This window comes from Carcharodon carcharias, chromosome 8, assembly GCF_017639515.1.
Source record: "Carcharodon carcharias isolate sCarCar2 chromosome 8, sCarCar2.pri, whole genome shotgun sequence".
Classification (NCBI taxonomy): Eukaryota; Metazoa; Chordata; class Chondrichthyes; order Lamniformes; family Lamnidae; genus Carcharodon; species Carcharodon carcharias.
The window spans coordinates 53,077,933-53,095,502 of record NC_054474.1 but is presented as its reverse complement, the minus strand read 5'-3'; the positions used below and the strand labels follow the sequence as shown (position 1 = coordinate 53,095,502).

Here is a 17,570-nt window from a genome sequence, read left to right as displayed (position 1 = left end):
AACAAGAGAGAATCTAACCATCACCCCTTGTCATTCAATGGCATTACCATCGCTGAATCCCCTACTATCAACATCCTGGGGTTGCATTGACCAGGAACTGAACTGGACTAGCCATATAAATACTGTGGCTACAGGAGCAGGTCAGAAGCTAGTAATCCTGCGATGAGTAACTCACCTCCTGACTCCCCAAAACCTAGAAGGTACAAGTCAGGAGTGTATTGGAATACTCACCACTTGCCTGGCAGCTCCAACCACACTCAAGAAGCTTGACACCATCCAGGACAAAGCAGCCACTTGATTGGCACCCTCTCCATGAACATTCACTCCCTCCACCATTGAAGCACTGAGGCAGCAGTGTGCACCATCTACAAGATGCACTGCAGTAACTCACCAAGCCTCCTTAGACAGCACCTGCCCAACCAACAACCACTACTATCTAGAAGGACCAAGACAGCAGACACATGGGAACACCACCATCTGGAAGTTCCCCTCCAAGTTACTCACCATCCTGATGCAAATATATTGCCGTTCCTTCACTGTGGCTTAGTGAAAATCCTGGAACTCCTTACCTAACAGCACTGTGGGTGTACCTACATCATATGGACTGCAGCAGTTCAAGAAGGCAGCTCACCACCACCTTCTCAAGGACAATTGGGAATTGACATTACACCTGACCTAGCCAGCGATGCCCACATCCCAGGAATGAATAATAAAAAAAGTCTCCCAATCTTTCCTCATAATACAACCTCGCCATCCCAGGGATTAATCTCCACTGCATTCCCTCTATGGCAGGTATATTCCATAAGGGGACCAAAACTGTACACAATACTCCAGGCGATGTCTCACCAAGGCTCTATACAATGGCAGTAAGACATCTTTACTTTTGTACCCAAATCCTTTTGCAATGAAGGCCAAAATACCATTTGCCTTCCTAATTGCTTGCTGCACCTGCATGCTAACCTTTAGTGACTCATGAACAAGGACATCCAGGTCCCTTTGGACACCCGCACTTCCCAACTTCTCACCATTTAAGAAATATTCAGCCTTCCTGTTTTTTTCTACCAAAGTGAATAACTTCACACTTATTTACATTATATTCCACCTACCATGTTCTAGCCCATTCACTTAGCCTGTCCAAGTCTTCTTGAAGCCTCCTTGCATTCTCCTCACAACTTAAGTTCCCACCCAGTTTGGTGTCATTAGCAAATTTAGAAATATTACAAATTGGATCCACAAATAAATCATTTATATGGATTGTGAACTGATGTGGACTTGGTGCTGATCCTTGTGGTACCCAATTAGTAGTAACCTGCCATCCTGAGAAATATCCATTTATTCCTACTCTCTGCTTTCTGTCTGCTAACCAGTTCTCAATGCATACTAGTATATTTCCCCCAATCCCTTGTGCTGTGATTTTATTTACGAACACACTATATGGGACCTTATCAAAAGCCTTCTCAAAATCCAAATACACCACTTGTTTTGCTTTATCAATGCTACAAATAATATCCTCAAACTCCAACAAGTTTATCAAACATGATTTCCCTTTCAGTAATCCATGTTGACTCTACCCAATTTTACAATTCTTTTCTAAGTGTCCAGTTATCACATCCTTTATAATAGATTCTAACATCTTCTCTACTACTGACGTCAAACTAACAGGTCTGTAGTTCTCTATTCTCCCTCGTCCTTCTTAAATAGTGTGGTTATATTTGCTACTTTCCAGTCTGCAGGAACCTTTCCAGAATCTATAGAACTTTGAAAGATAACCATCAATGCATCCACCATCTTTCTAACCACCTCTTTCAACACTCTGGGATGAAGCTCATCTGGTCCAGGTGATTTATCAACCTTTAATCCAATGACATAATTGCAGGGGCAACCTCCATCCCTTGGCCCTGTTACACAGATGATCCCTGATTCAGAGGGGCCAAGTGTGTTATTGATGATGGTGGTGACGGGTGGCCCCTCATCCTCCTCTGTGATAGTCTCAGTCATTGACTGGAACTCTAGTTGGCTAGAGGGGAGCATCAGCTAGTGCGCAATTGGTATGCCCTCCAAACGACACTGACTGGTCAAGGCTATATAGTGTAGCGTTTATCCTGTGAATATCAGTGTGCAGTCCCTGCACGTATTCCAAGTGCTGTCGCATATGGCTCGCCATGAAATTTGTCACACTCTTACTGGAGGTGATCATGTGTTCAAATCCCTGATCCATGGTAGTGCACATGTGCTGAATGGACTACTCCATTCTCAGTCCATGACCGTATACTGCCTCAGGGAACTCTGACATGTGGCAGCACATCTGTTGCTGCTGATCAGAGCCTCCTTTTCTGTGCTTCCTGAAACTTAGCATGCAACAGCTGATCAGGGCTGTGTCTGACTTTTATTCTCTGAGGGGCGTTGCCCACAGCTGTCTCTGCCTGTCAACTACTCCTGTTCATCACCGAGTGCCACCCTATCTAATTGCATGCAAGGATCCTCCAAAGTGGTTATCTGCGTTGGTGGAAGATGCCCTTGTAAGATTTGACAGTTCTTTGGTCTGAGCTCTACTCTGGCAGCGCTTTGCTCCATGATGGTTCAGGAATCAGTCTTATCGCCTGAGCATCAACATCTGTGGGAGACACAAGAAGAGACCTGAGGCTTCCCAATACGGATGAGTCTTCGACATGCTGTCAGACAGGTAGGAGCTCAGTGCACCCCCTAAATGTAAGTATTGCAGTTTATTCATTCTCTGCAATGGAGCTGCCATTCTTGCCTTCCCAACATGCCTTTGTTTAGCGACCTTGGTGATTTCCATACCTTCCCCTTCAACTGTGGTGTTGGCATGCAGGTAAGGAATTCCTCCTCACTTCTAGGCCCTCTCATGGACATTATGTGCTTGTTTCTTTTGCAATGACAAAGAAAGAGATAAGGCATTGCTGGTCTTCAAGGCCAATGCCAATGTCTCATATACATAAGAAGCTGCATGTTTCAGTCCTGGCAGGTCCTCAGCAGCACTATGGCTCTAAGCTATTCTGAGAGATCACCTAGTGCCTGGCACATACTTCTTCCATGAGAACATAAGTAAACTAACCAAGAGACTGCATTTTCTTCAAAGACAAAGAAAGAAACATTTGATCTCTAGAAAAGATGACAATAGACTGTGTTTATCACTACTGGCTATTGATTGTCCAGCATTGATCATGCCAGGTGTGCAAACCCTTTATTTTTAAATCTTAATTTTAAAGGAATATCTCCCTACATTTAGGGAGTTTTTTTTTTTTACACACTATGGGCTGAATTTTCCCCCCATTGTGGGGGGAGGTTGATGGGCGGGCACGTGCTGGCACACTTCCGATCGTTGCCCCCGATTGGAGGCCTGGCGCCATTTTACTTGGGCAGGCCAATTAAGACCCACCCAGCGTGACATCCGCAGGGAAGTGCTATGTGCTCCCTGTGTGGGCGGGGTGGGGGAATCCCTAAAATCGAGAGTGCGCTCTTTCGCGCACTGGCCATTGACAGGCTGGCGGGCGCGCAGCTGATTTTGCTGCGCCCCGCCTTCCTGAAAATTTAATTGGTTAGCGGTCATGTCGGGAGTTCCGCCCAACGTCATCCCGCGTCATTTTATGTGTTGATGAGCAGGCCCCATCCCGCTCGCCGACGGCAAAATCCTGCCCTATAGGTTAGAAATTGGTATGCATTGTGCTTATTTCTTTTTTAGGTGTATAAAATGGGTGCAAAGCACATCAATTTAATAAAATGATGGCCTGTACACAGTCTGCAAAGATGTTGGTCCTTTTGCTAAATTCATGAAGCCCATTCATTAGGCCCCTTGCATATGTTAATGTGGACCGGCTGAGTTAAGGATAATAAGGTTTACGTGTAGTTTAACCAGTGATCCTCAAAGGGGCAGCTGAAGGCTGCCATCGAAATTTCTTAACTGAATGTGGAGTCAAGAGGGGTGGTAATGTTCCTCCTGGCTCTACAAACAGTCCCAAAAACAGTTAGCAGCTCATGCTTGCTCCAGCCCCTACCACTCAGATCTACCCGAACAGTACTGCTGGCTTTGCAGTGGCCCAAAATTAATGACTGTTTTGCTAACAAGACGCCTGGGGACTTAAAGCAGGCACAGGTTGTTCCAGTTCATTCTAGTTTACCGGCACTGTTCAATTTCTATCTTTTTGCAACTGAGAGTTTTATGACTCCCCTGCGGATCTGGCAATTGTCAAGCTTTTTTTCCTCACAAATGGGTGAAATTAACATTTTTATGTTCCATTATGTGTTCCAACCAAGACCCAAGCCAGGTATAATTGGTTCTCATGGTATGAAATATCTGTAGTACAAACACATATTTTCCTGTTGCAATTAATCTAGAGGTTTTGATGGCTTTAATTAGTTTGTGGTCTGTATTTTAGAAGATTCTGTGGCTAAGAGCATGGACGATGGTTAGCTTTTTTTGTATTAGCTAAAAGCCTTTTGCCAGCATTCCATTTAAGAGCTGACCTCCATTTTGTTTTGTCAATTTTCAAGATGAAATTCAATTTTAGGTGATTTCCTCATGTAACCTTGAAGGCACTCTTCAGTCAATTAATGGGGCACTGTTCCTACAGTACTGTTCAAACAAGAGCAGGAAGTTCTGGTGTCTAGGCCATTATTGCCCCTTGGACCTATACAGTTATTACACCTCAAAAGTCATTTCCAGTGAAGTACTTTTTTATGTACTGAAGATGTGAAAAGTACTAGTTATTTTCTTTTGTTAGTTTGTTAAGCCAATCAGGTTAATCAGGTGCAAATGTGATGCCCAATTTGCATGTGCAATACTTGCAAATATTGAGTTTTTCCATAGATTGTGTATTACTGTAAATTATACATTAATGTGATAAGTTTTCTTTCTTGTGCAGTGTATTAGCTATGCCCATAACATTAGGGCAGTTGCTTTTCTAAGGGTTACTCTCCCTTTATTTATGCTATTTGGAAAAAAGAGGAAGAACAATGAAAGGATGTCAGGTAGATGAGGCTGCACTGGAGCCTCCAATCCTTATTTACAAGAGTGATCTTGCTGACCTGAATACAAAGATTCCAGGGGCAGGACTTTTAGGTTGGCATACAGGCGTGATTGGCGGGCCCAGGAGCGTTCGGGGAATGGACTGCCACCCAAGATTGGCCCCCAGCCGCGATTTCACGCTGGCTGGCCAATTAATGGCCAGCCAGCTTGAAGCGCATGCTGAAATGCTCAGTTCTACCGGGGTGAGGGTGGGAGGAGGGCAGGCATTGACATAAGCTCGAGAGCTGCCTCAGGGAGCTGAAGAATTTAAAACAATAAAGATTTTAAAATCCGGAAAAAAATGTCCGCACATCAAAACCAGTCACCTGAACATAAAAATGTATGGACAGAATTTATCACTTATATTTTATTTAATAACGAAAACCTCATCCTGTCCTTGGATGAGGTTTCATCAAAAATGCAAAGTCTGCCTGGTAGATTCGCTCTTCTGTCAACCATAAGGTTGGACAAACCACAGAAAATTGGGGACAATTGGAACTTTAAAGGGCTTAATTGCCCTCTTAATTGTCAGCGGGCGCGCCTCCGACTCTTGCAGGTGCCGGCACTATTTTATGTTCGAGTGGGTCAGGCGTGCGCCCGCATGCCGAGCTAAAAATTCTGCCCCAGGTCTGTAACAACAAAAAGTGCATTTATATAGTGCATTAATGTGGAAAGTGTCACTAAGGTGCTCTTCATAGGAAGGAGAAAATTTAAAATGAGGGATGATGGAGTGGTCACTAAGACTTGAAGAGGCCATCAAAAGCTTGAAAAGATAGGTTTTGAGAAAGCTTTTAAAGATAGAGAGAGAAATGGAGAAGGGGGGAAGGAGGTTTAAGCAGATGATTCCAAAGAGTATGATCGAAGCAGTTGAAAGCTCTGCCACCAGTTATGGAACAAAGGGACAGGGAGATGCACTAATGCCCAAAGTTGGATGGCTGAAGAATGCAGCATGGGATGTAGAATTGGTTGAGGTTGCAAATTCAGACATGAATTGCTGCTGGAGAATGTGGGTGAGGTTGTGAAGGTATTTTTAAGATGAGGATAATAAAAGATCCAGATAATTTTTGTAAAGCTTTAAAAAGATTACAAGCAATTCATCTCCATATGAGAGAATTTACTATTAAGTTGTCACATCCCTTAAATATACCAATCACCACTTGACAGCAGCAAGCTCCTAACTGCCAGATTTAAGAAGACCTAATAAAATTATACAGGGTCAGCATACTAACAGACGCATTAACACAATGGCCTGAATTTTCCCTTCGGCTATTTGGGGGCAGGGCCCGCTCGCTGACAGGAAAATGATGCGGGATGACATTGGGAGGAACCCCCAATGTCATCCTGGTCCCTTTAAATTTTTAGGAAGGCGAGTGGGCAGCGAAATCAGCTGTCCGCCCGGCGACCTGTCAATGGCCAATTGAAGCCATTGACAGGCTAATTAAGATAATTAAAGACCTACCTGTCCAACCTTAAGGCTGGCGGGCAGGCCAGGAGCCCCAGCGGACTCCTGATATTGCATGAAACCTCATCCACTGGCGGGATGAGGTTTCATGTCTGTTTTTAAAAAGTGTAATAAAGTTTATGTCCTTTTTATTAACATGTTCCATCTCGTGTGACGTTATCACATGAGGGGGACATGTTAATCATTTTTAAAATTTTCTATTTTTAAAGTTTTTTGCACTGCCAGTAATCTCCCTGAGACAGCACTTTGTCTCAGGGAGCAGTGCACTCTTTCACATGTGCGCACTTTGACAGCTGGGGATTCTCATTCTCTCTCTCTCCCACCGCCCCCCCCCCGCACAGGAAGCGAATAGCGCTACCGGTTGGGCAGGCTGCTGGGTGGGCCTTAATTGGCCCGCCCACTCAAAATGGTGGTGGGGCTCGGCTGTCCGCCTGCCACCGAGCCACTGGGGCCCGCACGCCCACCAAGGGCAAAATTCTGCCCAATATGTGATCGACAGTCGATCAGAAAAATCTATCCCACTGTTTTAGTCCTTTTTCTTAATCTGTTGATAATGTTTCCTTTCAGATTAAATTTAACTGTTCTAAAACATTTCATGTTTTAATTAGAGAGTAAACAGGCTTAAATGCAGTTTAAAACAGCAAGAGGAGAGCCGGGATTTTTACAGTTTGAAACAGCGAGAGGAGAGCCGGGATTTTCACAGTTTGAAACAGCGAGAGGAGAGCCGGGATTTTCACAGTTTGAAACAGCGAGAGGAGAGCCGGGATTTTCACAGTTTGAAACAGCGAGAGGAGAGCCCGGATTTTCACAGTTTGAAACAGCGAGAGGAGAGCCCGGATTTTCACAGTTTGAAACAGCGAGCGGAGAGCCCGGATTTTCACAGTTTGAAACAGCGAGCGGAGAGCCGGGATTTTCACAGTTTGAAACAGCGAGCAGAGAGCCGGGATTTTCACAGTTTGAAACAGCGAGCGGAGAGCCGGGATTTTCACAGTTTGAAACAGCGAGCGGAGAGCCGGGATTTTCACAGTTTGAAACAGCGAGCGGAGAGCCGGGATTTTCACAGTTTGAAACAGCGAGCAGAGAGCTGGGATTTTCACAGTTTGAAATAGCGAGAGGAGAGCCAGGATGTTCACTGTTTGAAACAGCGAGAAGAGCCAGGAGCACACAAAAAGTGGACCTGCGTGAGAAGCGCAGCAGCGGCAGGAGATACAAACTGACAGCAGAGAACCCCTTCAACCTGTTTCTACCAGCCACAGCCAGAGTGTGACATCACAGGAAAACAGGTAGGTGATTGGTGGGTATCTCTTCCCTGTCTCTTTTGATCGGCTGAGTGGTTTAAATCAGGAGACGTTATTATAGCTGTCGAGTACAGTTAAGAAATTCACTTTTAAAATATTTAACACCTAAATTAATTAATTAAATAGAATAGAGATGGCTGGGCAGGCAATGTGTTGCAGCTGTAGTATGTGGGAACTGGTGGACACCAGCACAATCCACAGTGACCACATCTGCAGCAAGTGTTGGCTGCTCGAGGAACTTCGACTCAGAGTTGATGAGCTAGAATCCGAGCTGCAGACACTGCGACACATCAGGGAAGGGGGAGAATTACCCGGACACTGTTTCAGGAGGCAGTCCCACCCCTTAGATTAATTACATCAAATTTGGTCCATGGTCAGGCACAGGAGGGTGTGACTGCAAGTGAGGCAGGTATGGGGATCCAGAATTTAGCTTTGGAAGAGCCTCAGCCAGTGAAGAGGCGGACGATAATCAAAGTGTGACAGGAAAGAGCAAACAATATTAGCAGAAGAGTGCAGCAGAAATTAGAACTAGAATGAATAATAATGGTAAAAAGTCAAAGCTTAAGGCTCTTTATCTGAATGCCTGCAGCATTTGTAACAAGATAAATGAGTTGACGGCACAAATAGAAATAAATGGATATGACTTGATAGCTATTAAAAGAGACGTGCATGCAGGGTGATCAAGACTGAGAACTCAATATTCAAGGGTATTCAACGTTCTGGAAAAATAGACGAAAAGGAAAAGGAGGAGGGGTGGCTTTGTTAATAAAGCAAGGTATCAGTGCGGTGCTGATTAGTGATATAGGTGCCATAGACCATGATGTGGAATCAGTTTGGGTGGAAATAAGGAATAGCAAAGAGAAGTCGTCATGGATGGGAGTTGTCTATAGGCCCCCAATGAGTTACCTCACTGTAGGATAAAGTATAAATTGGGAAATAATGGAGGCATGTAAGAAGGGTGCTACAATTATCATGGTTATCTTAATCTGGTAATTTTTGACCGGGATAATTTTTTGCTAAGCTTTATGAAATATCTGCTTAAATGTCTGCCACTGCTCATCCACTAACCTTCCCCTTAAAATAAGGTAATTTTAATCTGCATATTGACTGGACAAATCAGATTGGCAGGGGTAACATGGAAGATGAATTTGTAGAGCGCATCAGGGATTGTTTCTTAGAGCAATATGTTGCAGAACCTACCCAGGAACAGGCTATTTTAGATCTAGTAATGTGTAATGAGGTAGGATTAATAAGAGATCTCACAGTTAAGGATCCTCTAGGGGAGTAGCAATCACAACGTGGTAGAATTTGAAATTCAGTTTGAGCGTGAGCAACTCAGATCTCAAATCAGTGTCCTCAACTTAAATAAGGACAGTTACAGAGGTCTGAAGCAAGAGTTGTCTAAAGCGGGCTGGGAAAATATTTTAAGGGGAAGGTTAGTGGATGAGCAGTGGCAGACATTTAAGCAGATATTTCATGAAGCTTAGCATAAAATTATCCCGGTCAAAAAGAAGGACCCGATAAGAAGGATGGACCACCCATGGTTAACAAAGGTGGTCAAAAAGAGTATCCAATCAAAAACTAAGACATGCAAAGCAGCGAAAACTAGTGGTAGGCCAGAGGATTGGGAATTGTTTAGGAACCAGCAGCCGATGACTAAAAAGCTAATAAAGGAGAAAATTGATTATGAAAATAAATTGGCAAGAAATATAAAAACAAACAGCAAGAGCTTATACGGGTATATAAAAAGAAAGAGAATAGCTAAAGTGAGTGTGGGACCCTTGGACAATACGACTGGAGAATTGATAACAGGGAACAGGGAAATGGCCGATAATTTTAACCAATATTTTGCATCGGTCTTCATGGTGGAGGACACTATAAACATCCCAAAGATATCAGATAAGCAAGGAGCTAATGGAAGGAAAGATCTTGTAACATTCTCTATCACAAGGGACAAAGTATTTGAGAAACTAATGGGACTAAAGGCAGACAAATCGCCAGGACCTGATGGCCTGCATCCAAGGGTTTTAAAGGAGGTGGCTGCAGAGATAGCGGAGGCATTGGTCAAAATACTCCAGAACTCACTGGATTCCGGGAGGGTCCAAACAGATTGGAAAACCACTAATGTGACGCCCCTGTTCAAGAAGGGAGGGAGACAAAAAGCAGGAAACTATAAGCCAGTCAGCCTAACATCTGTCTTTGGGAAATTGCTAGAGTCCATTATTAAGGAAGAAATAGCAGGACATTTAGAAAAGCTTAACGCAATCAAAGAGAGTCAACATGGTTTTGTGAAAGTGGAAATCATGTTTGACAAATTTGCTAGAGTTCTTTGAGGTTTTAGTAAGCAGAGTTGATAAAGGAGAACCAGTAAATGTAGTGTATTTAGATTTCCAGAAGGCATTTGATAAGGTGCCACATAAAAGGTTATTGCACAAGATAAGAGCTGACGGTATCGGGGGTAATGTATAAGCATGGATTGAGGATTGATTAACACACAGAAGACAGAGAGTCGGGATTAATGGGTCTTTTTTGGGTTGGAAAGACTTAACCAGTGGAGGGACTCAATTATTTACTATCTATGTTAATGACTTGGAGGAGGGGGCAGAGTGTAATGTATCCAAATGCTAATGATACAAAAATAGGTGGGAGGGCATGTTGTGATGAGGACATAAGGAATATGCAGGAGGATATAGACAGGTTGAGTGAATGACAAAAACTTGGCAGACGGAGTTTAATGTAGGGAAGTGTGAGGTCATGCACTTTGGTAGGAAGGATGAAAAGGCAGACTATTATTTAAATGGAGAGAGACTCCAAAAAAGTGCAGCACAGAGGGATCTGGGTGTTCTTGTACATGAAACACAATAAATTAGCATGCAGGTGCAGCAAGTAATTAAGAAGGCAAAGGGAATTTTAGCCTGTATTGCTAGGGGTCGGAGTTTAAAAATAGGGAAGCCTTGTTACGATGGTACAGGGTGTTGGTGAGGCTACACCTGGCGTACTGTGTACAGTTTTGGTTCCCATATTTAAGAAGGGCTATACTGGCATTGGAGGCAGTTAAAAAGAGATTCACTAGGCTGATTCCTGGGATGAAGTGGTTGTCTTATCAAGAGCGGCCTTTATTCATTAGAGTTTAGAAGATCTTATTGAAATGTACAAGATTCTGAGGGGTCTTGACAGGGTAGATGTTGAGAAGATGTTTCCAATAGTGGGGGATTCTTGAACTAGGGGACATCATTACAGAATAAGGGAACACTCATTTAAAACTGAGATGCGAAGGAATTTCTTCTCTCAGAGGGTAATGAATGTCTGGAATTCTCTACCCCGGAGTCTTGTGGAGGCTAGATCATTGAAAGTATTTAAAGAGGAGATAGATTGCTTTTTGAAATATTAGGGAGTTGAGGGCTATGAGGAGCTGGAATGAAAGAGGAGTTGTGGCCTGGGGCAGATCAGCCATGATCTTATTGAATTGCGGGGCAGGCTTGAGGGGCCGAATGGCCTAGTCCTGCTCCTATTTCTTATGTTCTTATTTCTTATTAGTTTTTCACTGAGAGTTTCTCGATTAGTGAAATTTGTTTTAAAATTGGATTGATTCAGAAGAGGGAGATGGGCAATTAAATGATTTAGTTTGCTCCCCACCACAAAGAATTCTTTATTTCCTTAATGTGAAATCCAGTTGCATTGTCCCACACTGAATTGTCAAGGAACTAATTGTACAGAAAATAATTTGTAGAATTTTCAACTGAATTGGGTGATGTGTTACGTTGCATTATTGGTTGAAGCCTGTTTTGGAATTGTGGCTTGTTGTGGAAGTGATTTTCAATCACAATTACAAAACTGTTCTTTGTATCTCTTAGAAACTCCCAGGAACTATCCTTGATCATCTCCTCTTCTACATCTCATCTACAAACTGTACATTAGCAGCATCATCTGAAAACAAACTGTCAGCTTCCACATATGCTGATAGCACACCGCTCCCTCTCTTTGCCACCTGCCTCGATCCTTTCAGTGCTTTTTTGTTGTCAGATTGATTAACTGACATTGAGTCTTGGATGTGTCACAATATCCTCCAGTTCAACATTGGATATACTGCCATCACAGATTCCATCAGCCTCTTCAACCACTGCCTCAGATTGAGCAAGACTGCAAGTCTGGCATTCTACTTGATCCAGAACTACTGATCCAACATCCTCTCAAACTATGACCACCTAGTTCCAAGTCTAAACGCTGCTGGCCTCTCCCTCAGCCTTATCTTAACTCTGAAACTCTGATCCAGTCAATTTCACCCAAAACACAGCTGTCATCACTCCTCTCCTTGTTGAACTACATTGGTTCCCGGAACTACAATGCCTCCAATTTAAAATTCCCATACATCTGCTTAAGTTCCTTCATGGCTTTGCTTGCCTCTATCTGTAACTTTTTGCAGCTCCTCAAACCTCTGAGGATGCTGCAACCTTTCAACCCTGGCCTCTTCTGTATTCTCCAGTTCTTTTGCGCTGCCATTAGTGGCTGGGCCATCAACTGCTTAGACCCATGATCTGGAATTTCTTCCCCAAATTCCTCCAACACCCTCTCTTTATTTAAGATCCTCCTTAAAACTTACCTCTTTGATGAAGCTTTTGGCCACCAATCCTAATAAGACACTTCCAATATCACCTCCGTCTGCTTGGTATCATTTTTGTCTGATTGCACCACTCAAGTACCTTGTAACCTTTTCCTTCTTTATAGACACTATAGGGGTATTTTAAGGGGGCTTGTTCCCCTGGTAGAAAATTTGGTCTTGAATCAACTGACAAAAAAGGCTGCCCCGCAGTGATAATACTCTGTGGGGCGGTCTTAACAAGCTGAGAGTGGGACTTCCACACCTCAAGGAATGGAAGTACTACCCTCAAGAGCTGCTGGCAAATTAGTGCCAGAACACAGTTTGGTCAGGGAGGGATTGGGGACCCTCAGGGAGGGTGGGTGGGGGTTGGGATGTGGAGGGCAGTGGGAGGGTACCAACATGGGTGGATGGACTGCCACCGATGGGCACAGGATATATTCCCTGTAAAAGGTATCGTCCCCTTCCTTCCCACCTTTAACCTGAGGTTCTGAAAGAGCAGGCTGGCCTCCTTTGTTCTGCCTTTCCCTGTGCATCATATTATGGCAGCAGAGGTAGAAGGAGGATGTTAACTGCCCATTTATCAGTTAAGTGGCCTCAGTAGGCCTAAGAGTGGTGGGCTGGCCTTACCCGCCCGCCATATTTTGGGGAACAGCTCGGGGATGGAGAAGGTGGTTGTGGGTTGGCCACCGTACTATATTACGTTCCCCCCGCCCGACCTGCAAATACTCTGCTGCCTATTGCTCCCCATATAAATGCAAATTATTATCACTAGCAAGGGACAAACTCTCAAAGCAGTATGTATATCTAAACTGTTTCTATTTATTACTATAGTGCATACATTGTTCAAAACATTTCTATCCTGCTTTGTTTAGTTATTTAGCCATTTAGCCAGTTATGTTAAAAAAAAACATGCAATTTAGAGTTGTACAAAATAAAGCCTATATCTTTTGATTTTAGTGATGCCAATTTTAAGGAAGTCCTATCCGATTCTGATTCAGAAATGGACAGTACAGAACAACTAGAACATGGGAGCACTGACACTTTGGCTAATGGCTGCAAAACAGATATAGATCCTGCAAAAAGACTTGCCAAACGACTGTACAACCTTGAAGGGTTTAAAAGATGTGATGTGGCACGGCACCTTGGAAAGAAGTAAGTTTGCACATATTACTGGGAATTAATTTTCAGCATTGGCTACTAACTGCTTTTACCAAGTATCAGAATCGATATTCGAATAAGGACAAATATCATTACTGTTCATTTGTGAGCGGGCTGTTCATATGTGCATTAAAGCCAATTTCAAAGTTGGGGTTATATTGCACCTTAAGTACTTTGTTTATTTTGGGCAGAAACAGCTATAATAAAAGTCAGAACATTTCTGGATTACTCAGAACAGCTCTGAAGAAGACTCATATTCAACTCAAAATGTTAACTGTTTTTCTCTCTCCACAGATGCTGCCAGACCTGCTGAGTATTTCCAGCAGGTCTAAACCATTCAGGCAGGAAAGCAGATTAGAGTTGTTAGCTCTTCCTTTATCACAATATCAATGATCCTGTGAAATTGACTGCACAGAATTTTGTCTGCTTGTAATTGATAGAGTGCTCAATGCCTTTTCTTCATCCCTCTGCAATAAGAGTGAGAGCAAGTTTCATTAAGATTGGTCAGTCAGCAAACAAGGAACAGAAACAGGAATTTTACACTTACATTATATTGTCCTGGCCCTTACATTCGGCAGGCAAATCACGTTCACACAAATAAGCTCACTGTTAGCGATGGGGACTGTAGTACATAAATTCAGTCCTCATATTTTAGGGATGTAGTACATAAGCCTAGTTGTACACAGTAGATAATTAATTCATGTGTGATTAACTAGCAGAAAATGTATAAATTTCCCTTAAACACACTCTGGAGTCAAACAACTCAAATTATAGATATGAGTCAATAACCTCAGAGCTCTGAAGCGATAGGAAGTCAGAGAAAGATTTGTGTATCATTGGTAGAACAAAGCTGCAATTTGAAACTAGCATGGCGGGCTTAACACAGCAAGAAATCACAAGAGCTGCAGCTAGAAAAATAAACCAGTTGTTCGAGCAATGAAGCATGGCTGGATGAAGAACAGTGGGGAAGTTTAACAGGTGGAGTTGGAGCATTTAAGGTGCGAGAATAGTACTAGGTCAGGACAGATACGGTTATGAATGAATGTTGTCTTCTTAAGATAAAGGAAATCTATAAATCAGCTGAATAAACTTGAATACAATTTTAAGGTCAAGAATAGATAAAATAGTATTTTTCTAATTTTGTCAAAGTTAGATTGAAGCAGAATGTGGCCAGAACAGATTAGATAAGCAAAAAGAATCAGCATTTGAGCATTCCAGCAATAATTTTAATTGTGCAGTTACCCACCAAGAAACAGCGATAAAGGCATTCTTATGAATAATTTGAATTCCTGCCTCTTGATCCCCTTGGTACACCCATTAACATGCACCTTAAAGTATGGTACATGGAGGCACAAAGATCTTGTTTAAAGGATAATTGAAACGTTAAAACAATAGTTCAGACTGAATGAGGATGTGGTGGTGTAGTATAGCCCCAGCAAGGTTTCAGATATTACTTAGTCTGTGTTCATTACATAACTGTATCACACAAAGCTTTATTGCCAGATGGCAGGTGCAGCCATTGGCAGCAGACTACACTGAAGGACGATTCTGTAATTCCAGTGGGGAGTGCTACAACCTAGAAGCATGTCTCAGGAAATTTTCTACACCTTATAATATTGGATAGTAAGTGACTATCTCACACTCACAATTTCTCAACATCCAGCATTTGCAAGGCATGTATCTCGGAAGCCAGACAGAAAACATGCTGCTGATCTTGACTGGAGGCAGGACGAAGAAGAATTTGTTCTCAATTAACCTTATGAGTATTGACCCATTAGAAATTCAGGGATTAAACTCGTTAGAATTTTTTCAGTTTCTTCTAAGTGTCCAAAATGCTTTTGATCGTAAGCTGGAAAATAGCTCATAGACAGAGAATTAAAGACTAGTAATATCTTACGGGGCCGGGCAACATCATTACCACACCTGCATGGGGGAGGGATAGGGAATTCTGTCATTTCAGAGTGGCAACAGGCTACCCTTACATCCTTTTCAGTCTACTCCTGCTTCCCTTGCTGTCCATGGCAGTCTGCATGGAAGCACTATCTTTGACAGTATAGGCAGGATATATTGCACAACATACCGAAATTAAAACAAGTGGGTTCAAGCCCACTCCAGACACTTATACACAAAATTTAGGCTGACATGCCAATATAGCACTGTTGGAGGAAAGGTCTTCTGGATGAGACGATAAACCGAGGCCCCATCTGCCCTCAGGATGTAGAAGATCCTATGGCAGTATTTTGAAGAAGAGCAGGGGAGTTCTGCCTGGTGTCCTGACCAATATTTATTCCTTAATCAATGTCACAAAAGCAGATTATCAGGCCATTTTCATATTGCTGTTTGTGAGGTCTTATTGTGTACAAATTCCTTACATTACTGTGTCTACACTTAAAAATTACTTGTTTGGCTCTGAAGTGCTTTGGAAAGATGCACTACTTCCTGACCTTACAAGTGCTGACCCACTGTATTTGCACTGTACCACCTCAAAGGACAATACATGCTTCCTGAGATTGGGTGCCCAAAACTGCATGCAGTACTGCAGAGGGGATTTGACCAAGCTTCCTCCCCTCTGTTTCTTAATCCAATAATTTGGAATTTCTTTCCTTTACAGCAATGATTTCAGCAAGCTAGTGGCTGAAGAATATCTTAGTTTCTTTGACTTCACAGACTTGACTTTGGATAAAGCACTTAGGTGAGTAACAGTTGTAAGATGCAAATATGGCTAAATCTGTTTTTCAAAATAGAAAATAGGATAAATATATTTTGTTAATAAAATTTATTAATTTCATATAGGCTTAATGCAAGTTATTCTTAATACTGTTAAAAATAAGATTTAAGTTGCACTGATTTTTAAAAATTTACGTGAAGCTTTTAATGCAGAAAAATGTGTAGTGTACCTTAAAATGATTACTTTGTTATTTCTATGTATTATGTGTAATGAAAAACAATATAGGGCAAATTTTTAATATGTTGATGAAGGGATGCTTCGTACTATAGGTGGGCAGAATGGACTTTGTTTATTTTTAATTATCATTTAGTTGTTTTTCTATGATCATTTGAGTGTCTGCGTCCTGGTGATGCCTTCAAAATTATACAAGGTTTAAAAGAGATAAATAGTGGGATTATTTCCATTGGGAATGAGTAATGAGAGGGCAGAAACTTTAGATAATCATCAAAAAAAAGAAAAAGGTAGAAACATATTTACACAGAAGGTAGTTCGAACATGGACTCCTCTGCCACAAGTTGCTTTCTGTAAATTCCTCTAAAAGGCAATCGGTTAATTGCTTGAGAAAAAGGAATGCTAAAGGGAATGGGGATCAAGCAGCAGATTGGGATTGAACAAAATTGCTCATTTAGAGAACGCCAGTATAGATTTGATGGCTGAATGTCTGCCTTCAGTGCTATAATAATCTTTCTTCCAGTTTCACCATGGGGTAAGAATCCTGTCCTGGAGTTTCTGCTCGATTCTGCTGGGTTTTTTTTGTCAAATCCCCAGATATCGGCAACCGGTGCAAAGGATCATGGAATTTTAAATGCAAATTAAGTTTAGCATAGTTTGACGTTTAAAAACATCAAGCTGGAAGCAGGCTCCACTAACAAAACTGACCATCCCCCAGGATGAATTAATTGCCATTGGGAGTTTCTGCTAATGCACTTGTTTCTCGGTCTTTGGGCTCTAAAAATTAAAGTATAACTTTTGGATGAAAGAACACTAACGTATGTGTTGAAAGATTTGGAATGATTCCTTTTACTGTGGAATTAATACTGTACTCTGAGGAGAAAATAGATTTGCATTTTCTTTAACAAGTCATTTTCAGCAATTTAAAATCAAGTTGCTCACAGGCAGACTTACATTGTCATTTTAAAATGTATACAATTTTCAACTGTATTAATGAAACATTAACAAGTTACAACTCTTAAATATATCAATAATTATTTTGAAACAAAATTTTAAAAAATTACATTTTGACACTGCGATTTGTGCTGGTTCATGGCGATGTTTGCTTTTGACAATATGCAATTAAG

The 17,570-nt window shown here is 42.0% G+C and overlaps 1 protein-coding gene across 1 annotated transcript in view; it reads left to right on the top strand.

Annotated features, from left to right (window-relative positions):
- The window catches only part of psd2 (pleckstrin and Sec7 domain containing 2), a 177,508-nt gene that overhangs the window by 33,795 nt on the left and 126,143 nt on the right, over positions 1 to 17,570 (top strand). The window contains exons 2-3 of the mRNA XM_041194379.1: positions 13,344 to 13,538; positions 16,156 to 16,236. Coding sequence (XP_041050313.1) covers positions 13,344 to 13,538; positions 16,156 to 16,236 — 276 coding nt within the window. The remainder of the gene's footprint in view (positions 1 to 13,343; positions 13,539 to 16,155; positions 16,237 to 17,570) is intronic.